At 58.9% G+C, this 21,867-nt stretch overlaps 11 protein-coding genes across 11 annotated transcripts; 7 read left to right on the forward strand and 4 right to left on the reverse strand.

Moving 5' to 3' along the window:
* Positions 1-351: 351 nt before the first annotated feature.
* Positions 352-1,212, reverse strand: OT_ostta16g01310 (unnamed product; the record flags this gene model as incomplete). The annotated part of the gene is made up of 1 exon (XM_022985531.1): positions 352-1,212. One exon carries the CDS (start codon positions 1,210-1,212, stop codon positions 352-354), a length of 861 nt encoding a protein of 286 aa, XP_022840331.1.
* A 156-nt stretch (positions 1,213-1,368) lies between these two features.
* On the reverse strand, positions 1,369-4,794 carry OT_ostta16g01320 (Quinoprotein amine dehydrogenase, beta chain-like; the record flags this gene model as incomplete). Its single annotated transcript, XM_022985532.1, has 1 exon — positions 1,369-4,794. One exon carries the CDS (start codon positions 4,792-4,794, stop codon positions 1,369-1,371), a length of 3,426 nt encoding a protein of 1,141 aa, XP_022840332.1.
* Positions 4,795-4,992: 198 nt separating this feature from the next.
* OT_ostta16g01330 (Uncharacterised protein family Ycf66) lies at positions 4,993-5,886 on the forward strand (the record flags this gene model as incomplete). The annotated part of the gene is made up of 1 exon (XM_003083531.2): positions 4,993-5,886. One exon carries the CDS (start codon positions 4,993-4,995, stop codon positions 5,884-5,886), a length of 894 nt encoding a protein of 297 aa, XP_003083579.2.
* A 297-nt stretch (positions 5,887-6,183) lies between these two features.
* OT_ostta16g01340 (Signal transduction response regulator, receiver domain) lies at positions 6,184-7,615 on the forward strand (the record flags this gene model as incomplete). The annotated part of the gene is made up of 2 exons (XM_022985534.1): positions 6,184-6,313; positions 6,636-7,615. 2 exons carry the CDS (start codon positions 6,184-6,186, stop codon positions 7,613-7,615), a joined length of 1,110 nt encoding a protein of 369 aa, XP_022840333.1.
* Positions 7,616-7,919: 304 nt separating this feature from the next.
* Positions 7,920-10,163, forward strand: OT_ostta16g01350 (Ribonuclease H-like domain; the record flags this gene model as incomplete). The annotated part of the gene is made up of 1 exon (XM_003083535.2): positions 7,920-10,163. One exon carries the CDS (start codon positions 7,920-7,922, stop codon positions 10,161-10,163), a length of 2,244 nt encoding a protein of 747 aa, XP_003083583.2.
* Positions 10,164-10,237: 74 nt separating this feature from the next.
* OT_ostta16g01355 (unnamed product) lies at positions 10,238-11,335 on the forward strand (the record flags this gene model as incomplete). Its single annotated transcript, XM_003083536.2, has 1 exon — positions 10,238-11,335. The coding sequence occupies one exon, from the start codon at positions 10,238-10,240 to the stop codon at positions 11,333-11,335; it is 1,098 nt and encodes a 365-aa protein (XP_003083584.2).
* A 1,302-nt stretch (positions 11,336-12,637) lies between these two features.
* OT_ostta16g01360 (unnamed product) lies at positions 12,638-14,473 on the forward strand (the record flags this gene model as incomplete). Its single annotated transcript, XM_003083537.1, has 1 exon — positions 12,638-14,473. The coding sequence occupies one exon, from the start codon at positions 12,638-12,640 to the stop codon at positions 14,471-14,473; it is 1,836 nt and encodes a 611-aa protein (XP_003083585.1).
* Positions 14,474-14,871: 398 nt separating this feature from the next.
* Positions 14,872-16,521, reverse strand: OT_ostta16g01370 (Asparagine synthase; the record flags this gene model as incomplete). Its single annotated transcript, XM_003083538.2, has 1 exon — positions 14,872-16,521. One exon carries the CDS (start codon positions 16,519-16,521, stop codon positions 14,872-14,874), a length of 1,650 nt encoding a protein of 549 aa, XP_003083586.2.
* A 492-nt stretch (positions 16,522-17,013) lies between these two features.
* Positions 17,014-18,225, forward strand: OT_ostta16g01380 (unnamed product; the record flags this gene model as incomplete). Its single annotated transcript, XM_022985535.1, has 1 exon — positions 17,014-18,225. One exon carries the CDS (start codon positions 17,014-17,016, stop codon positions 18,223-18,225), a length of 1,212 nt encoding a protein of 403 aa, XP_022840334.1.
* A 580-nt stretch (positions 18,226-18,805) lies between these two features.
* Positions 18,806-20,734, reverse strand: OT_ostta16g01390 (Alpha-D-phosphohexomutase, alpha/beta/alpha I/II/III; the record flags this gene model as incomplete). The annotated part of the gene is made up of 1 exon (XM_003083540.2): positions 18,806-20,734. The coding sequence occupies one exon, from the start codon at positions 20,732-20,734 to the stop codon at positions 18,806-18,808; it is 1,929 nt and encodes a 642-aa protein (XP_003083588.2).
* Positions 20,735-20,771: 37 nt separating this feature from the next.
* Positions 20,772-21,555, forward strand: OT_ostta16g01400 (unnamed product; the record flags this gene model as incomplete). Its single annotated transcript, XM_022985536.1, has 2 exons — positions 20,772-21,017; positions 21,310-21,555. The coding sequence occupies 2 exons, from the start codon at positions 20,772-20,774 to the stop codon at positions 21,553-21,555; spliced, it is 492 nt and encodes a 163-aa protein (XP_022840335.1).
* Between the last annotated feature and the right edge of the window lie 312 nt (positions 21,556-21,867).

A 21,867-nucleotide genomic window follows, 5' to 3' on the forward strand; every position in this document is an offset into this window, starting at 1 on the left:
CGCGGTGACGCCCGAGGCGCGTTGTTCAGCGCACGTTCACGCAAATATCGTCGCGCGCGTTCGCGCGCGCGCGCGTTAGAGTCACGCTCTGGAGAGAACGCTGAATCGTAATTCGCCATCACCCGATCGGACGTCGTGGTAACGAGTGAGTTTGATCGAGCTAACAAACAGAGGTTGGATGGAGACTTTGAGTTTGGAGACAGGAGCGATGGTACATTGAGATCTCATTCGAAGAGACGCGGGAACGAGAAGCGTATGAGGAGTGAGATGTGGCTAGAGATCCCTTTCGCTACAGAGGAATGAAGAATGTTTGATGCTATGGCTAGGGGTGCGCCGGCTTGGACGACTGGCTCAGCGCTCAGCAGCGAAACGCGCGAGACGCTTAAGCGCTGGGAACCAATAAGAAACTTCTTCCCAGTGTCTTTGCGAGAGATGAAGCAACACCGAGTTGACCATCGGAGTGTTGTTCGACGCGAGGCTCTCCGAAAGCGTCACCAGAGCCTCGGCAACGGGGTCGGTGACGGCGTTCTCGTCCGCCAGGTCCACAGACGCTCCAGTGTTGTTCAAGAATACGAATAGCCCACCGAGTTTATTTGAAATACCCTCCAATTCCTTCAGACGCGCCGGTGGCGCGCCTTGCATCGCTTCGTGATACTTCTCACGAAGGACGCGAACGATCCCCAGATGATTCTGCCTTACACGGGAAACGTCGGCGTTCTCCAGCGTCGCCGTCGGCGGAGGTTTCGGCCAAGCCGCGGCCGGCCCGACCCACGCGCCACCGCTGCAATACCGCTCCCTTCCTCTCAGCGTCGTCACTGTCGACGCGCTCGGCGACGAAGCCGGGGCGCTCGCCGGAGCGACGTGCACGCTCGGAGGAGCCGCGTACGCGAGCGGCGCGCTCGAAGCGCTTGTGTGGCTGACGCTGGGCCCGAGAGCGACGGGCGCGACCTCGTGCGCGATCGTTCCCGGGTTGAACATCGTCACGTTTGCCGGTTGTGGGACGCGAATCATCGGCGTCGACGGAGAACCAGCGCTTGAAGGCACGAAAGCCGTAGGAGCGAGAGCGGGTTGGGCGTGCTCGGGCGTCCTCGACGGCGATTGCGCGCGTTTCTCACTGATCCACGTTAGCGGCGCGGTCGGAGGCGGTGCGCCGGGAACGAAACCACCGCCGGAGCCGAGAGAACTCAGCGGCGGTTGCTCGGTGAATCCCATGACGCGACGAGCAAAGCTGTGAGGAGATCGCAGAGCTTGGCTTAAGGTCTCGGCGAGACGCGCTGCAGCAACACGGAATCCGTCGGAGGAATGAATACGAATGCGTCGTAGGGTTCGATTCTATCTAAATCGCTACAAGGCTACGGCGTCCAAGACTTAAACGAAACTAAACACCATGTCCACTTCGCCGTGGACAAGATGAATTTGACGCGACTTGACAAATTTCAGCGAGCATTCAATGGATGACTCACCTGATCCGCCCAGAGTCGCGTCATCTAACGGCGCTTCGGAAGGAACGCACGGCATGTAATGTGAAGTTCCCAACGGTAGAGTCCCTCTCGCGAATGTGTGACGCCAGGAGGTCGTGAGATCCCAGACATACACAAATGATAATTTATCCAAATACGCAGCAACTTGATTGCCTTCGGCGTCGAATGACACCGCCTTGACGGAAAGTTGCCCCGTGTCAGTGGCGAGAGCCGATCCTGCGTGATTGACTAACACGTTCGAAGAATGTTTGACGTGCTTTTCAGGTGAAAGGAGACTGAGTGGATCTGACCAGTCTGCCGACGACGTCTCAGAAGATCTATCGTATGAATCTGTGTGACTATCCTCCAGGTTCCGCCACTTCGTGGCACTGTGCAAATCGTAGACCGTCATCACTGTCCCATTTTTCACGGCGCCATGTATGGCGGTGACAAAGCGTTGCGTCTCTCGGTGGAAAGCCATCGAAGAAGATTTGCCGAGTTCTGTCAGTAAAACATACACGGTCTGTTGACAGTTTTTACGCAGTATCAAGTTTGATGGATTCAAAGCCAGCATTATGGTTTCCATCATGTATACAGCGTGCGTCTGCAGCGTTTTCACGTGTGTTTGAGCGACACGTATGAGCGCCATGAAGGCCAGCACATGAGCCGGATGGTCTGGATCGAGCGTGCGGAATCGGTTGTTCATGTGAGAAAAGAAGAAGGGCGGACTGACCAGAGCAAAAGCCGATAGTAGATCGCTGAGCGCCTCACGAGCGATCATGGACTCGGTGGGACTCGTTGCCGAGCTCATCATCGTCGAACAAAGGGTGAACACCTCTTCCAATGACTTGTTTGGATCGCTCAAACACGAAGACCAGTTTGCAAGTTTGATGCCCTCTGTTAGTAATGAAGCTGCGGTGAAGACGACGTTCTTGTCAGGCAATGATAAGGCCTCTAAAAGAGAGTTTGATACAGCGATCTTCCAGCTATCATGCACGCCTTTGTTTGGGATGAAGCAAACCACACTCGAAATTATCAGGCCGAGCAAACCCTGCATAAATTCACCAGAAGCCAACCGGTCCCACCTCTTGTATTGCTCGCAACCAAACAAGTTCGTAGGCGCAAGAGATTTAAATGTTGTCGGTAAAGACTTTTTCACGCTCACAGATAGCAATCGTCTCGATGCTTGACGTATGCACTCCACAGGACTCATGCAGGAGCCTGCGAAGAAGACTAAATCCGTATCATCCACCTGCCCGATGCTTTCCTCTATCGCATTTATCAACGCGCAGTACGATGAAATGCTCAAGCTTTCGCTCACTTGGATGATCCTAATTATCACCGCAATCGTCAGAATACGAATCTCGCGATCAACGTTCACATCTTTTGAACCACGTACACCCGGCAAATTGAAAGTCGCTGCACCTTCACAACTATGCAAACTGACACTCGAGGATCTGTAATTCTCTGCGAAGAAGATGGCCAAAACGTCGTCGGTGACGATTGAATCGTTCGTGTTGAGCAACGTACCAAGAAATAGATGCAATGCTCGCACTTCTTCATCGACGAACGTTTTGGCGATTGATGACGTTGCTGACGGTACCAAATTACTAATTCTGCGCTTAACCCCATGCGAAGGGAGACCAGCTCTTACGGGCTCCAGTAAAGCGTCAGTATGAACGGTAAGACCGAAGATGTTTGCCTGCATGCATCTCCATGTCAACGGTCTCAGTCGTTTTCTCGTAAACCTCCATTGGCGCTGCGCTAGACCAACAGCTCCATGCAACAGGATGTGAAAAGATCCTTCTCGAAGACTATTCAACATTACACCAGCGGCTGCGCCAATAAGATGACGTTCTAAAACTCCCGTTAAGATGTCCCAAACGTGCAAACTTCCATCCTTGCTCAATACGGCTAAAGCACCTCGTGGAGCATTCCAAACCAATTCCTTCACAGCGACCCCATTCCCAGGCATGATGAAGTTGACAGCCCACGTCTCAGCGGAGACTAAACCAAGGACGCCGTCGTCACCGATCGTGATAAAAATATTATTCCAACTCACCTCTCGGGCGCTCTTTGGCGCGGAAAGAATCCATCGTACCGGGCCTTGATGATGCCGCAAGATGGCAACATTTTTTGAGACTCGGTAATCCCACGCACGCACCGTACCATCTTTTCCACCAGATATCAAAAAATTCTCATTCTGACCGTCCACCCAATCCAGTAAAGATAGTACGGCGCCATCATGACCACTGAACTTGGCTGAGGTGGTCGAGCTTCCGTACAATGGACACGAGCAAATTGTACCATCAGAGTATCCATAAATGTAAGACTCTGGCGCATATGCTCCCCCTTTTGCGGGTGCACACGAGGTGACGACTAAACCTGGAGTTGAATTCCATCTATCTGACAGCGAAAACGAGCAATCGTTCACCGACAACACGCAGTTCGCTTCATCTCCTCGAACGTGCACTCGTCCGAACGGGGTGTCCACTTCGTGATTGAAATTTTCGCTCGCGTTAGTCTCACTGATGAGTTCGGACGTCACTTTGGTGATGCTGCCCCAACCGGTCAAATCGAACGCGCTCGTGTTTCTATTCGGCGGATGAACTGATTCGTGCGTCACCAGCGCATCCACTTTTGGCCAGCTGTGCGTCCGACCGTCTACACTGCGCACACTCAGAGTGCCGCTCGCGTCGACAAAAATTTCAGCCACGATTCCAAAGTCCTGAGGTATTCCCAAACTGACAGAGCCCGAGCCCAGTGGGTCAACTACGCTGCACTGTTCACCACGTGATTCAACGCTGACGATCAAGGCAACGCCCTCTGTGCCCTCCTCTCCGCACTCCACCGCCGTCTCGCACACCGCTCTCACCTCGCCTCGCGGCGTCGCGCGCTTGTGCAGACATCTCCCCGTCCGACGGTCCCACGCGCACATCGCCCCCGCCGCGTCCACGCTCACCATCGCGCGCGACGCCTTCACGAAACGAACCACCGCGTCGTCGTGTCCTGAGCAATAGTTTGCCGCGCCCGCGCTTCCCGCGCGCCGCGCCGCGCCCTTGTCCAGCGCCCACCGAACGATCCCCCCGTCTCTCGCCCCCGTCCACGCCCACCGCTCGACGTCAAAGCTTTCGTCCCCCCCTTCCACCGTTCCATCCATCCCGCGCGACGCCATCGCACCCGAGCGCGCGCGCGCCTCGTCCTCGCCTCTCGACCCTCCTCTCGCCGTCGACGTCGTCGCGCTCGCCATCTCATCCCCGACGACGACGGTCACCGCGTGCGCGAACGGGACCTCGCACCAGCGCGCGCTCGCGACGTCCCGTCGTCGCGCCATCGCGAGTTCGACGCCGGACGCGCGCGCTCGACGCCGTCGCCCGTCCGTCGCGCGCGCGCCCGTTCGACGCCGTCGCGGTCGCACCGACACACGCGGTGACGCGTGGAATGTGTCCCACGACGGGACTCCAGCGCCAGCGCACCGTCACGCGTGCGCGACGTGAGTTCGACGCGCGTGGACGACGTCGCGCCGACGTCGATGGCGCTTCGAACGATGGACCCCCGGACGACGTCGCGATCGCGATACCTCGGATTCGGGACGTGCGCGGCGGTGCGAGGGTGGACGACGACGCGCGCGCGGGGCGGGACGTTGACGGCACGGGCGAAGAGTGCGTCGTCCGAGCTCAGGCTCGATCGAGGACGAGGACGGGACGGATGCGACGGACGAAGAAAGACGGAGGCGTTGGTGAGCGTCGATCTCGGACCGTCCGTGGTCTTGGGTTCGTCGCTCATGGTGAGCGCGGTGGCGCTGTATCAAGTGCGCGCGTCCAGACCCGAGGTGTCGAGGGACAAGGACGTCTTCTTTAGCTCCATAGGATTGCTCTGCGGCGGTATCTTGATCTTCCAGGGGTGGCGATTAGATCCTTTGATGCTATTCGGACAGCTCTTGACCACGGCGACGGCGGTGGCGTTCGCGACGGAGACAATTTCTCTACGACAAGAGCTCCTCAACGCCGAGGACGCGGGCAATTTAGGGGGACGACCGAGAGGTGGAAGGGGTCGATCCGGAAGAAGACCGCGACGAATGCAGTCGCTTCCGCCCGTGAGCGATCGAAACGTGGATTACGGCGCTAGGCGCGAGTATGGACGCGAAGATGCGGTGGACTTGGAGGCGAACGTGTACGACGCCTCCGCCGGGGTCGGCAATAATCGAGCCTCCTCTTCCGCGTACGGTGGACGAAGAGGCGCCATGGACGATCGCTACGACGACTATAACGACATTCAGGACGGTCTCGACGCGCTCGATGGTGATTTCGCAGACGAAGAGAGCCCGTATCGCGACGGTTTCCGAACCGCCACCGGTGAAACGCCGCCCGCGCCTCGACCGTCGACCGGAAAGAATTGGGAGAGCGACGATTGGGATTTCGAGTAGGCTCGTGAGCTCCCGGAACTTTGTTTGTGAATATGAAACAACCTTGTGCGTACTCTCGTTCCCACTCGCATCGACGTCGTCGTCGTCGTCGAGTCAAACCCTGGCTCGTTGCCGAGACATGCTTTGTCCATTCCCATCAACCCACAAAAAAACGACAACCAATGAAAACGCAGAGATCCTTGCAGATCGATCTTCTTATCTGAATTCGTCGAGTCATGAACCATCAAATAGTCCCTCCCATGACTCGTCCCATCCCAACCACCGCACAGCGCGAAGCGGGTGACGAGGCGGACCGCGATGGGGACGGCGCCCAACCGTCTCTTCGATTCGAAGAACTTCCCGGCCGGGATGGGGGTGATGGTCGTTGACGACGACTTACTGTGCCTCAAAGTTGTGGAAAAGATGCTCAAGGCTTGTAAATATAGAGGTACGAAGGGACGGGACTGATTCAGTCGCGACGACGCGGGCATCGGACAATTGCGAGGGCGAACGCGCGCGTTTGAGTTGATTTGCGACGACGAGACACGCGATCGAGGTGAAGGATATATTTATCAAAGTTATCCCGCCGTGATCACGTCATGATCGTCGTCGCATCGAGCGAAAGCCCCCGAGACAAGGCACGCGATTTCCCTCCTCCAAGGGTCAGAGCCCGACAACCCTCGAGGGTTCAGGGGGGACTTTGGTGGATATCTATCTAAGCGAACACACGGCAGACTGACGTTGACGCGATTCGTTTCCATCGAACGCAGTCACCGCGTGCTCCACCGCGGAGTCCGCGCTCGCCATCTTGCGCACGAGGAAGGATGAGTTCGACATCGTGCTGAGCGACGTGCACATGCCAGACGTGGATGGGTTCAAGCTGTTGGAAATAATTCAGTTCGAACTCAACCTGCCAGTGCTCATGATGAGCGCGAACTCAGATTCGAGCGTAGTACTGCGAGGGATCATTCACGGTGCCGTGGATTACCTCCTCAAACCGGTGCGAATCGAGGAGTTGAGAAATATTTGGCAACACGTCGTGCGACGCGATTACTCAGCGAGAAACTCCGGTTCTGAGGACGGGGTGAACCCATCGTCGCCGAGCAAGCGATTGAAGACGTCGGGTTCGGATTCGAAGAGCGAAGAGGTCGAGCGTGCGGCGAACGAAGCCGGCTCGAGCAAGGCGAGGAAGAAACCGGCGGGGAAGAAGGGTGCCAAGGGTAGTAAGGAGAAGGAGGCTGAGAGGAAAGGGGACGCCATCGACAGTTCAAAGAAGCCTCGAGTAGTGTGGAGCGCAGAGTTGCACACCCAGTTCGTCACGGCGGTGAATCAACTCGGCATTGATAAGGCGGTACCGAAACGCATCCTCGACCTCATGGGGATTCAAGGTCTGACGCGAGAGAACGTCGCCAGTCACTTGCAAAAATATCGACTTTACTTGAAGCGCCTGCAAGGAAATGACTTGATGCGCAACGGGTCAAACGCCTCCTCAAGCGGCGGTGTCTCCCAAAGTCGAGCGAAAGAGCAGCCTATGACCATCAAGGGGAAGAATGTTAACCCTTTCTTGGATGACAACATATTCCGCGCCGATGATTTGGGCCTTCCAGGCGACCTGGGTAACATTGGTTACGATGCTTCGTTTGACCCGTCTCTGCTCGCGCCGCTGGATCTCGACAAGGTCGGCAAGAGCGACGTTCTCGGCGCCGATCCGTCGGATAACATACTCAATTTCTTCTTCCAAGGAGATTAATTAGTCTAGCCATCTTATTCATATTCCGCACAGCACCAGCTCTTGTCGTCCCCCGTCGTCCCCCTCTGCCCCCGCCGGGTCAGCCACATTGTGCGGCATGCGATCGGCGAGGGGTCAAGCGGTGTCGTCCTACCTCGCCTCGTCGCCTGTCATGACGCCTGTTGACTGCGTTCGCGCGTTCGTGTCCTCCACGCCATCAAATTCGCGATGGAGAACCACGGAATATCAATCCTACGAGCCGTGCCGAGAAGATTTCCCACGATTCGCGCCGAATCGTCACCGACGCCGTGCGTCGAGATTAGCGATGCAGACGCACGCAATTGCGAACGATAAACCGACAATACACGTACTGACTTCGTATGCGGTAAGAGGGACGAAGGAAGACGGTGCACTTCCGTCATTACGCGTGGTCCCGCTCACGCTGAGCGACAACGAGGGGAAACCATGTGTGCAAGCGCTCTGGAGCGCGGTGCGTCTAATGAGAGAGGGAACCAATGTGCGAACGATGAGTGAGAGACCGTTCGAGGCAAACGGTGGTCGAGGCACGGAATTATTCGCGCAGGCGGGGACGCGGGATGAGGGTGAGGTGTTGAGATTTGGCGTCGCGACGACGAGCGCACGAGACTTGGCACTAAAGGCGCTCGGACGCGGATCAACGCGAGAGGTGATGGAGGGCACGCCGTTCGATCTCTTGCCGAGCTTTCCAGCGTTTGAAAAACGCGTGGCATACGCCGAAATTCTGAGGGAATCGCTGTACGAGCACGCGCTCAGAGTCTTTGAGGATATGTTTGACATTTCTCGAGTCGGGAGGAGCGGCATCATGCTCACCTCAAAGTTGGCACGCGGTTCATGGGCATGGACAGCCGTGAGCGACGCGGTGGCAGTTCTGGATCAGTACACGTTAGACGTCGAAATCGATGATGAGAACTCGGCACGCGTACTGTGCACGCTGGGACACGAGCTGCGCAGTCCTCTGAGTGTGCGCCAGATTCTCGACGATCCTTCGCTGATGGATTTACCAGAGGGCGCGGAAGTTGTCGCACTCGGTGGACCCCATCTCCAAGGGCAGCTGTCTTACGCCAACATCGGTGGTAAGAAGATTGGAGAGCCTAGAGAGGACTTGAAGGGTGATAGCTTGTTGAGTTACCACAGAAATAGGTACCCAGCGCGGATCGCGTTGTTGGAGCACGCCAGGGAGTCCGATGAATGCGTGCAGCTGGTGCAACCGGGGCGACCACCAGTGGCATATCCCGCCGAGCTCCTCTCGCCGGTGATCAAGTTGCACAATCTCGATGCCAACACCCGAGATGCCATCGCGAGCACGTGCGCCGGAATGCCCTCAGATTTACAGCGGCGAGTGACCGCCGTTCGATCCATGCTTGGTCAACCATTTGCGCCACTTATGAACTTGGACGAGAGGATGCAGCGGCTTGACAATCAGTTCGCTGTGTCATCGGGCGCTGATACTCGACGAGGCTCTCTTGACACCGGCCCAGCGATAATGCCACTGTCATCTTCTCAAAGCTCCCCTCTACCTCCGTTGTACTTACTTTTAGGTAGGTCTATGCAAGGTAGTGAAGCGGCTGTGAAGTACGTTGAGCATCTCGTCAAAGACGTCGAGTCCACTCTGATCGATTGGAATGCGAGTGAAGACGTCATTCGTGCGATAAAATCCGACCTAGCGTCGGCTGAGATATCGTGGTACGATGATAAATCGATTGGATCGGCACGGAACGACTTGGCGCAGGCGTTTCGCGCGTCAAGGTCGGCGACATTTCTTATTCCACTCTCAACGCAGCTACCGTTCGTTGAGGCCAGCGCTCGGCAGGCGGGCTCAAGAGTATCGTATGCCTCGACTGTGCGATGGGCCGCAGATGATAATGACGCCAAGCGCATTTGTTTCGTTCTCATCGCTAGGCACGGGGGGCAAGCGACGGTGTGTAGGGACGCGATTGTACCTGAGGACGCGTACGTCGTCGGTGCTGGCATGAAGCCCGGCTTGCCCATACTCGATGCGTTCGGTCGAGTCATCTCTCGGCAACACGGTGCTCCTTCGGGAGCGACGATCACCAGCGCTGTGCGTACTTCGATCGATGCGGGATTGAAGAAGATTTCGGTTCATCATGCTGGAGAGTCCGATGAAGATGACATTCGAAGCGCCACAGAGTTGGCTCACGAGAATGACGTGTCCATGTTAAGCCTTGTGGACGTCCTCGAGCACGATTTCGGACGTGTCCTCGGATGGAACAAGGACACCGGCTCGGTGGTACAACCAGATCGAGGCTTTTGGTCGCCTCTGGGCTCGAACGACGCCGTTGCCGTCACCACCGGCATGGAATCCAATCTTGCGCGTGGCGTCGCCAGGCCTCTTCGCATCCGTCGCCGTCTAGGCGACGTTGACATCGCGAGCTCGGTGAATCAAATCTTCCGCCTGTGTTTCGTAGACACACACTTCTTAAAATCGGGCTCATCTTTTAGGTTACCTCTATCGCTTCGGTCGATCGATCCCAGCAGCATCGACGTCGTCTTGGTGAGACCTCCAAGGTGACTGACGGACGTTCATGTTTGAGCTTTTTCTGTTGTGAAATAAGATCTGCCGAGACGCCTCCACTCCCCGTCGTCATGGACGCCAACGCGAGCGATGGCACCGGTAATCCATCGAATCATCGAAACGTGACGTCTTCGATGCCTAAGATTAAGCTCAGAGTGAACGTGCCCGATCGCGACGACGCCTTGGACGAAGAAGGTTTCAATCGTCAGGTAGGACGAAGAGCTGAACGGGGAGCGTTGGACGAACATCGAGGTCCGGTGCGTTCGAGATCGACGGTGCGAGACCCGGAGTCGAGATCGATGAGCGAACTCGGGGCGAGCATGTCTTTGGGGGAGGAGTGCGACGGAGAAGAGGTTGGAACGGGCGCACACGGCGGGTCGTTCGCGTCGCCGACGATGACAAAGAGACGAGGCGAGCGCGCATGCGGGGCGAGGAGTGGACCGACGAGCTCGACGACGAGCGGCGGCGACGGAACACCGATGAGCATCGAGCGAACGGCATCACCGGCGTCGAAGAGGGCGAGGATCGGTGACGATTGGGTGGAAGACGAGGTGCACCCATCTAAGGTTTGGGGCACTCCGGGGAGCGGTGGACGGATGATGTCCGAAGTCATGGCGTCGTCGATGTGGAGGTCTCTGAGCGTGGACGAGCATCAGTCGTCGTACGCGATCGGTGATTCGACGTGGGCGTCGACATCGATGTCCACATCACCCTCGATGAACGGATCGGAACGATCTCTGCTCAAACGAACGCTCAGTGGGACGTATTCCAATCACCCGGCGGTCGGGATGGACGCATCGATGCTTCCTCCTGGTGGACTTCCCGGAGGAGTGGTATCGGGCGGTAGTGGCGGCGGCAGCGGTGGTGGCGGCGCCTGTATTGCCAAATCACCGACTGGGGAGAGCGCCATGACGTTTAACTACGGGAAAGCGAACGGCGTGAATGGCGGCGGCGCGGCGGAGCTGTTCCATGGAAGCTTACCGCCGTCGTCACCATCCGATCCATCACCGCTTCACGACCTACGTAAGGCGGCGCTAATGCGCTCGAGATTGTTAAAGGCATCGTCGTCGGCATCTTTACCTCCGAGAAGTCCGATCGCGACGGCGACCGATCCACATGTACCAGTGCGGGTGGAGAACGGACTCGACAAGAACTGTGGCTCGATGTAATAATCAGCGACTCGTCTATGATAATACGTGATGCACAAACTCGGACGTACGGCACGTATATAGTCAGAATTTATTTAAACGGAGGTTAATACAAATAAAAATTTGATAGGCTTAAAAATCGAGGGCTCGGCGTTCTCGCACGCGTGGCTTTTTGGAGCGGGCGCGAACTGGCGGTTACCGCGCGACGTCGCCGCTGGCGATCGATCGACGCACCGATCGATGTATCGATCGATCGCCAAAGGCATCGACCGATCGATCGCCAAAGACATCGACCGATCGATCGCCAAAGGCATCGACCGATCGATCGACCGATCGAATGTCCCGATCGATCGCCAAAGACATCGTGTACCGATCGATGTCCGACGGTGAATCAATGACGTCACAAACTAGTACGGCGCCAGGCGATTCGCGATCGAGCGCGTGGAGATTTGGGGAGTCGATCGAGACGAGGTGCTGAAGAAGCGTACTGAAATGGACGAGAAATCGAGATCGAGAGTCGACGAGAAACGCGGTATCGACGAGAAACGCGCCGACGCGCGGTTCATGACCCAGTTCACGTCGGCAGCCGCGCGCGCGACGGATTCGGGGAGTCGATGAGAGACGTGCTTGTAATTCTATCCCGTCCGCGCCCCGCGGTCGTACCCGCCTCACCCTAAACCCTAAACTTCGAACCCAATTCCCCTAGAATTAGGGTCTAGAACACAAAATACCCTAAAAGTCGAGGAACGCCACCGGCGAGCGGCACACCCCGCCGCGATGCGTCCGGTGGCGACGCGTCGCGGCGGGGGGCGACGCGATGCGGACGCGAAAAAAAAAAAAAAAAAACGCGACGCGATGCGGCCGCGCGCGACGCGACGCCTGCGACGGCGACGACGCGTCGTCGCGTCGGCACTCGGCGCGCGCGCGATTTCGAATTGGAATCGCGCGCGACGGCGGCGCGCGAATTCGACTCGAACGCGAACGTTCCGTGCGCGCGCGCGCGACGACATCGACGAGGGAATAAAGGTACGTCTCGTTCGCGGACGATGCGCGGCGCGACGCGGAGTCGCGGCGCGGAGAGGGGGCGATCGGTCGAGATCGCATCGCGCGCGCGCTGTTCCCCGGCGGCGCGTGCATCGCGCCGCCGGGGAGCGCGCGAGCGCGCGATGACGACGGGCGCGCGCGCAAGGATGCGTCGATTTGTTTCACGTCGCGGCGCGCGCGCGCGGGCGACGGCGTCGACGACGGTGACGCGTTCGTTCGATGCGCGCCGATGGCGGATTAATAACTAACTGTCCGCCGTGGACGCGCAGGACGGGAGCAATGCCGCGGGGATACCGCGGTGGATACGACTACGCATTCGCGGGGTGGAGGAAGCGAAACCGTGAGGCATTCGTGGAAGCGTCTGCTGCTGCTAACGCACGTGTTGGTTGGCCAGTCGGGGGTCGCGGTGGCGCGGATGCCAAAGCTAAAGCCAAAGCCGAGGCGGACGCCGAGTCGGATGCGGCGAACGCGCGCGTCGCGTTCGCGGCGGAGGCGACACGCGTCGCTCTCGGCGACGTCACGAACGCCGCGAGGCGAGACGAGGCGGCGCCGAAGGCGGCGAGCGGAGTCGGATTGGAGGCGCCGGTGGAGAACGACGCGCCCAAAGATACCGCTGGTGGTGTCGCGACGGCGACGACGCTCGCGTTGAAATACGTCACACGCGCCGCCGGGGACGGACTCGGAGGAGCACCGGTCGTCACCTTGGAGGTGTTTAATGCCGAATTGTGCGCCAAGACCATGAACAATGAGACGGTGCGCGGCGTGGATTTCGAGAGCATCATCTCAGACATTTACTCGCGCGTCTCACCGAGCGCGTGCGCGCCGGACAGGTTCGCGCATTGGCTCGCGAGTGAAGCGCCATTGTTCGCGGCGACGGGGCTGCCGAAGGTCGACATGATGGATGATGATGAAGCGTCTCGCCAACGTGCATTTCGACGTACCACCAGTTCAACAAACGCACAGTGGTCCTCCCCGCTCAACGCGGCGGAGTCAAAGTATGCGTGTCAAAATCTTAACGCGGTTCGCGTCGCGGCGATGGCGCTGGACGCGAGCGAATTCGAGTTGCGTCAGGCTTTGGAAAAGGTCGAGACGGCCACGGGATCGATGGTGCGATATCTGAACGTACGCGGGTGCTATCACTACAGAATTCGCACCGACGACGGACTCGTGTTCGCGTACATCGGGGAAAGTGTCGATGTAGAGCGACGAATCAACGAGCACTTGACGGCGCTGCTCGGCGACGGGCGCGCGCACGACATTCAGCGAGGACACGCACTCGTTCGACGAGCCCGAAAGGGCGACGACGACCATGCTGATGCTGATTTTCAATGCAGTTTGTGGGTCATTCACGGACAGGATGAAGCGAGCGCGGTCGAGTTGGCGAAGACGTACGTGAAAACGTGCGCGTCGACGCCGTCGATTTTGGAAGTCGCGCGCGCGATTGCGAGCGCCGGATTCTTCGTCGAAGCGGTATTCACCGCGCACTACGGGACCTTGCACGAGCACACCGCGGACGGCGTCGTCGGAATGAACTTTTCTCAGCCCGGTGTGTGCCATACCAGGGAGGTCGAGATCAGAGAGACATTCGGAAAGAAGACGCGATGTACGAAGACCTTGCCGGCGTTCACGTGCGGACGGTGCGACAAAGATTTTCCGCAAGGAAAGTCGCGAAGTCACTCCCACGGAGACGGCCATGGACGCGTGTGCGCAAGATGCTACCAAATCGCTTTGTATGCAAAGAAGCCGCAGTTTCAGTGCCTTGAGTGCGACAGAGAGATGCAAGGGAAACGAAGTTACCGCGGAGACGGCGATGGACGCGTGTGCGCAAGATGCTACCAAATCGCTTTGTATGCAAAGCAACCACCGTTCACGTGCGCGCTATGCTCGCATGCGGTTTCTCGAGGGAAACAAAATTACCGCGACAGAGTCAGCGGTGCACGCGTGTGCGTTGGGTGCTACCAAAAAGCAAGCAAGGAGAATCAGCCACCGTTCACGTGCGCGCTATGCTCGCATGCGGTTTCTCGAGGGAAGGTGAGTCATCCCCAAAGAGATGGTGACGGGCGCGTGTGCGAAGCTTGCTACAGGAAATGCCTCGCGTCCACCCGCGAAATGTGATACGAGTAATAACTTTTGTAACGGGTAATCGGTGAAGAACTGAATTCAATGCAAGCTCTTTGATTAAAAATTAAAAGCCTTCGCAAGGGCAAATGTCTTTCCTCGCCGGGATTCGAACCCGAGTCTCTAGGGTGAAAGCCTAGCGTGATAACCATCTACACTACGAAGACTTTGCCGGCATTCACATGTATTGCGTGCTCGTGCGCGCGCGTCTCGAATTCAAATTTAAACGGTCGGATCTCGCGAGAAACGGATAGATAATGTCCCTCCGCGCCGCCTGGGCGCGCGCGCGACGCGGAGTGACGCGACGGAGCGGTTTGCGCGAAATTCTCAGTGTAAAGGTGCTTCGTGTGACGTGTTGTTGATTAAAACATAACCTCGTGTCGACTCCCACGGATTTATTCCACCTCAATCGTGGCGGGCGGCTTACTGTTAATGTCGTAGAGAACGCGGTTGACCTCCTTGACTTGGTTGGTGATCCGCGAGCTCACAGTCTTCAAAAATTCGGTCGGGAACGGGTACCAGTCCGCCGTCATGCCGTCGCTCGAGCACACGGCGCGCAGGCCAATCATGAACGAATGCGAGCGCTGGTCGCCCTGCACCCCGACCGTGCGAACGGGCAAGAAGTAGGCGAACGCTTGCCAGATCTCGTCGTATAAACCAAACTCTCGGATTGTGTTGATATAAATCTCGTCGGCTCGGCGCAAAATGTCCAACGCGTTATTCGCGGTGACGTCTCCGACGATGCGAACGCCGAGACCCGGACCTGGGAACGGATGGCGCGCCAAGAACGTGCGCGGGACGTCCATGAGCGCCCCGAGCTTTCGAACCTCGTCCTTGAACAACATGCGAAGCGGCTCGACGAGCTCGAAACCGAGCTCCTTGGGCAAACCGCCGACGTTGTGGTGCGACTTAATCGTGTGCGAGTGCTTTTGATCACTTCCCGGGGGCGGGCACGATTCAATGACGTCCGGATAAAGCGTTCCTTGCACCAAAAACGTCGGTCGCACTCCGGTGCGCTTTTCGATCTCGCTCTTGAAGTTCTTGAAGCACTCGATGAACTCGGCGCCGATGATCTTTCGCTTCTTCTCCGGATCGCTCACCCCGGCGAGCGCCTTGAGCATCTGCTCGCTGTGATCGACACAGTCCACGGGTAAGTGCAAGTGGTCCTTGAACATCTCCATCACGCGTTCTTGCTCTTTGTATCGCAGCAAGCCGTTGTCGACGAAGACGCAGTGGAGGCGGTCGCCGATCGCCTTGTGCACGAGCGTCGCCGCGACCGCGGAATCGACGCCGCCGGAGAGCGCGCAGATAACGTGCGCATCCTTCCCAACCTTTTCATTCACGATGGCGATCTGTTCGTCCAGGACGTTTTGCATCGACCACTCCGCCTTGACGCCGGCGATGTCGAACAAGAACCTCCGGAGCATCTCCGTCCCCTTCTCGCTGTGCGTCACCTCGGGGTGGTACTGCAACCCGAACAACTTACGATCAGCGTCCTCGATCGCCACGACCGCTCCCGCCTCGGACTTCCCGACGCAAACGAACCCGCTCGGGAGTTTCGTCGCCTCGTCGCCGTGCGACATCCACACCTGCTCCGAATCGCCCGCCTTCGACCCCTTCCCGTACAGCAACGAGTCATCGCTCTGATACACCACGGGCATGCGCCCGTACTCTCCCTTCCCGACCGCCGCCTCGACGACGCCGCCCAATCGCTGCACCAAGAGCTGCATCCCGTAGCACACCCCGAGCACGGGCGTCGACGTCTCCGCGACGCGTTCAAAAAACCCATCCGGCACCGTGGGCGCCCCCTCCACGTGCACGCTGTTCGGCCCCCCCGAGAGCACGATCGCCTTCGGCTTCAACGCCTCGATCCGCGCCATGTCCGCGTCGCCCGGCAGGAGCACCGAGTACGCCCCGAGTTCGCGCACCCGTCGCGCGATCAGTTGCGTGTACTGCGACCCGTAATCGAGGACGACCACCGCGTCGACGCCCTCCGTCGCCGACGGGCGTCCATCCGTCGTCTTCGCTCGCTTCGCGTCCGTCATCGTTCGCGCGCGCGCGTGCGCGGTCGCGTCGCGCGTCGCGTCGCGTCGGCGGTGTTCAAAAAATCCCATCGCGCGGCGGCGGCGGGGCGCTCGCCGTAATCAACCCGTCGTGAACCCATGAGAGACTGGCGGGCGCGGGTGGGGTGGTCGTGGTCGTATTGTATACGTACGACGCCCGTGTGATGCACGTCCGGGACCCCACCGGCGCGGCGGGCGCGCGTCGCCGTATATAATCACGACGGCGCGCATGTATTTCGTCGACGTATATAATCACGACGGCGCGCATGTATTTCGTCGATGGGGCCATCGACGGCGTGGACATGGGCTCCGTTGTGATTATATACGACGACGCCGACCCCACGGCGCGCGAGACGAACCGTCGGGGGAACGACATCGCGCGCGACGGCACCGCGCGACGCCCCGCGCGCGCGAACGACGACGACGACGGCATCGCGCGCGCGAACGACGACGACGACGACGACGGCGCGCGCGATGGCGTCCGCGGTTCGCGCGTTGCGGTGGGCGGACGACGACGAGACGTGGGACGACGCGACGACGGGGACGACGGATGCGAAGGAAAACGCGCGAACGCGCGAGAGAGATGGGAAAGCGACGGCGACGCGCGCGAGACGAGGGCTCGGCGCGTTGGACGTGAACGTCGTGGACGATCGAGGGGCGTCGCCGGGGTCGGTGGCGCGAGCGGTTTTCGCGGGGTCGACTCCGGGAACGATGAGCGCGAAACACGCGTCGCGGACGCGCGCGATCGAGGTGGATGAAGACGACGCGGAGGAGGATGCGGCGTCGACGATGATGTTGGAGACGTCGTTTGATTTGGGACTCGGGCTCGATCTGGACGATGCGTCGGCGTCGCCGAGCGAACTGGACGCGTCCGAGCGTGCGGCGCCGACGCCGTTGAACACGCCCGCGGACGGCGCGCGATTCGGCTCGTTCGGCTCCCCCGTGGTCGCGTTTGAGTCTCCCATCGTCGGTGCGCGAACGAAAGAGGAGCTCCGAGTGATGTTGGCGAAGATTGTGGACGAGATGGAGATTGATTTCGACGACGCGTTCGACGGGGACGTCTTTGAGAAGACGCGCGAGCTCGCGGTCCGCGCGAAGAAGCCCTCAACGTTGACGATGCAAATTCCAGTGATCACGGCAGTCTTTGCACTCGGTATCATCGCGAGCGTGTTTTACGCGAGTTGGCCCGCTCGAGACGTCGCGGTGAACATCGAGGGCTCGGCGTTCTCGCACGCGTGGCTTTTTGGAGCGGGCGCGAACTGGCGCGAGTTCGGCGTCATCGGTGGTGAATCGTACGGTCGGTTGATGCGAGCGAACGAGATGATGGCGCGTCGCACACGACGAGGAGAACTCATCCGAGTCGTCGCTCACGTCTTGTTTCGTGCGCCAAAGGTCTTGGCGTACGCGAGCGCAGTATCCGCCACCGTCGCCGCGGTTGGAAAAATCATTGACGAGGGAGCGAGAGCGCTCGATCGCTACGTCGCGAGCACGAGCGCGTGCATGATGGCCGTACAGGACGAATCGAATACGGCCGACTCGGACGACGTGGTGAATTTCGTCGTCGCGTCCAGGACGCCGACGATTCATCCGCAAACCAGAGTGGACTCGGCGTTAACGCGTGATGACGTTTTGGATGATGAATCCGACGCCCTCTTCGAGGGATTTTTCGCGGTGATGCACGTGTAAAATAAAATGAAATGTGACGTACGATGAAAGAGCCGTGTACTCCCGAATCCGCGCGCACCGTGGCCACCCTTGATGAAAGAGCCGTGTACTCCCGAATCCGCGCGCACCGTGGCCACCCTTGGCCGTTTTGGGCTTAAAAAAAATCGATACCTTCAACGGGGCTCGAACCCGCGACCACACGCTTACACTACGGGACGATGTCCGTGTACTGTCAAGCATTCAGTCAATCACACTGTTACGTGCGGTTGAAGTTGAAATGTGCATATAGAGCCCGAAGTCATCGGGACGCCTTATTTAAGAGGCGTGCGCTCTACCAACTGAGCTATGAAGGCCTTGTTCGGATCACGTCGGTCGACGCGTTCACAGCTTGTATGAGCTTATACTACGAGGTGTAACAATTGTCGGTCCGGAAAAATGAAGTATTTAGTATAGCAAAAGTTACGGGTATTTCAGAGACGAAGTCGCGCGATCATCAGCCCTCGCACGCACGTTTCGCTCGACGCGTTCGTCTGATCAGAGACACGATGATTCGCTAGTACCTCATGATGTTTCAAATCTCTAAGACTTCGTGTTTTCGCCCTTAGGCGCAGAGATCCCGCACTTTTTCAACAATCGCGTCGGTGACGCGTCCAACCGTCGCCTCATCCGTCGCCTCGACGTACACTCTGACGCAGTCCTCGGTCCCGCTCGGTCGAACGAACGCTCGCCCTCTGACTTTCTCTCTCCCTTCATCATCCAATATTTTCTCGATCGCTTCTTGCAATCCTGGCGGTTTCTCGCACGTTCGCTCCGCGTCGACGGTTTTGATCGTCGTCCTGTCGCGAACGACAACCTTGGTCTGGCGACTGCTCAGATCCGTGTAATACAGATTCGCGATGGAACCCTTGATTTTTCGCACTCGCAAAATGGCCTCAACCAAGAGAATCCCGCTCATGGCGTCACCCACGGCGGGATTGATGCATCGCTGCGCGTGCGTCAACGCGAGGAGCGCCTTGACTTGAGGCATCGCGCGTTGGGTCAACGCCTCCACAGTCGCCTCCTCGATCGCCTTACTCGCGGCGGGCGAGAACAGAGCGGTCCCATGACCGTTTGATTCGAAATACACCCCGATGTCCATCTCCTCTGCTTTGTGATGAAGATGTTTCACGCCGGTCGGGACGCACGCTGGGGGCTCGCCGAGACGCTCGGTGAGAAACTTGGTCGACGCGCCGTTCGCGTACGCCGTCTGGACCACGCCGACGCGAACGTCCGTAAGATACGGTTCGGCCTCGCGCACCATTTCGCCGAGAAAATCGGCGATGAGAACGGCGATCTGATCGCCGTCGACGAGCGCAATGGGTTCGCCCGGCGAGCGCGGCGTCTCAAAGTAAATAAGACGGTCGGCGTCTCCGTCCACCGAAACGCACCGCGTGCCCGGCTCCAAGCTCTCGAACCCACCACGCATGGGTGGCGTTCGTGCTTTTTGAACCAAATCGCTTCCGACGCCATCGTTCAGGGAGGAGTCCGCGGCGTTGCCTCGGTTTCGCAAATCGAACCTCAACCCGTACGATTCCACGGCTTCGCTCAGACCCGCAAGCTTGTCTCCGCCGACACCGTCGGCGCAATCGATCACGAGCGGCGGGAAATTATCGGTGTCGTTTTCGGTCTCGGTCATGTCGTCTTCATCCTTCTCCGTGAGTGCGGCGTATCCTGCGGCGAGACGCGCGTAGTAATCCGCCTCGGCGTCCGGCGCGCCCGTGTTTGTCGCCAGGACGTAATAGTGCAACTGCGGCGTCGTCGCCACCCCTCGATCCACCGCCTCGACCCCCATCGCCCGAATCCCCGCCAGAGCCGCGTCCGCGAGCGCCCGTCCGCTCGCTCGCGTGTCCCTGGCGACGAATACCCGCGGCTTTCGATCGCTCGCTCGAGCCGCCGCCGCCGCCGAAGCGTCAACCATCCTCGCCGCCTCACCGAGCGCCGCGATCTGCGCCTCGGCATCCGCCTCACTCGCATTTGCCAACGCCTCGGCGACGCTCTCGAGCGCCATTGGCATCGTCCCACCGTTCGGCTCGACCAACTTCACGCCGTTGTCCCGAGCCGGATTGTGACTCGCCGTGATCACTATTCCGGTCGTCTGCCCGCCGTGCGCGAGCGAACGCGCGGCCGCGAGCGCGCCGGCGCGGAAACACGTCGAGTGTAAGATCTCAGCTCGCGTACGGAATCCAGCGGTGCCGTAGGAGAACTGTATCGGCGCGCCACCGTCTGATTCCGTAGGTAACGGATGATCCCGCGTCGCTTTCGCGTACGTTTGCGCCCACGCGTGATTTGAGGCGTCGGGAAGTGTCATCGTGCGATTCTCTGTGTGCGTATCTACTTTCGGAGCGACGCGCGTCGAAGAGTGGCGACGAGCGTCGAGAGAATGAAGAATAAGGAAAAGTAAAGTACAAAAGTCACATTCCCGCACTCGTTGACGCTCGTCGTTCGCGATGCGGGCGACGACGACGCGCTCGCCGTCGAGCGCCGTTACCATTCGATCGATCGGTCGACGGCGTTCGCGTTCACGCGCGATGACGCGCGCGAATAACAGCGACGCGAGGGATTATCTACCGAGCACCGAGCGCGAGACGAGTGGGACGTTCGCGACGACGACGGAGCCGCCGCCGACGCGACTGGAGCGCGCGTTCGCGGGCGTGGATCCATTGGCGACCGCGCTCGGGTCGTTGGCGGTGTGGTTGGCGGTGAGCGGACGCAACGTGAAGCGGCGAGCGAAGAGGTGGGAGCTCCGCGCGCGGCGAGCGGAGGCGGAGAATCAGGTGAGGAAGACGACGCGCGCGATCGCTGGCGAGCGATGAACAACACGTCCGTGATGATGTGTTGTTTGTGCACCGCTGCACGATCGAGCGGCGCGGATGACGAGTGAAACGACCGCGCAAGGGCTCCGACGCTCGACGGTTCGTCGAGCGGTGAAGAGAGACGTCGAACACTAATCTTCTCAAAATATCTGACGCGTGCGCTCGAACCAGTCGTGTGACGGGCGTCGATGGGATGTTGATTTAAATCATCGTTTTTGAGACTGACGATCGATCGCGCATCACTGGTTCGCAGGATCTCGAATGGAGACTTCGCGTGGCCACGTCGGTGGCGAGCGGGTCGGGTCCTCCAGAACCACCGCGCGCCCCGAAACCGCCGCCGTCGACACCATCGCCGAGTCAGGCGCCATCGACACCGTCCACCGTGGACACACGAGATGTCATCATCGAAGGTTTACGCATGGAGACGGAGGCGCTAAAGGCGGCGCTCGCACAGGCGCGCGCCGAGGCCCAGCGCGTCTCTCGAGACGACGTCCCGTGAGGCTCACTTTCAAGCATCGTCGTCGTTCGCATCCTACGGATACCATTCATTCACGCCACATAAAATATGCACCACTAGCCTCGTCATCGCCGGTCGCAGACGACCGAACGATTGGAACGCGCGCGAGAGCGCTCGCACGCGGCGTACCACAGATCCTTCGGACGCCGCAGTCTGGAGTGACTCGTATAGGCATTCGCCACACAAAATATGGGAAATTCAACAACGCCTCGCTTGTTTCCGGCGTGCGTTTGAACTCGTCTCTATGAATATGTAATATCGTCCTGTACAAGACCGACACACACATATTAAAAA

Source organism: Ostreococcus tauri (assembly GCF_000214015.3).
Source record: "Ostreococcus tauri WGS project CAID00000000 data, contig chromosome 16, whole genome shotgun sequence".
In the NCBI taxonomy this organism is placed as follows: domain Eukaryota; kingdom Viridiplantae; phylum Chlorophyta; class Mamiellophyceae; order Mamiellales; family Bathycoccaceae; genus Ostreococcus; species Ostreococcus tauri.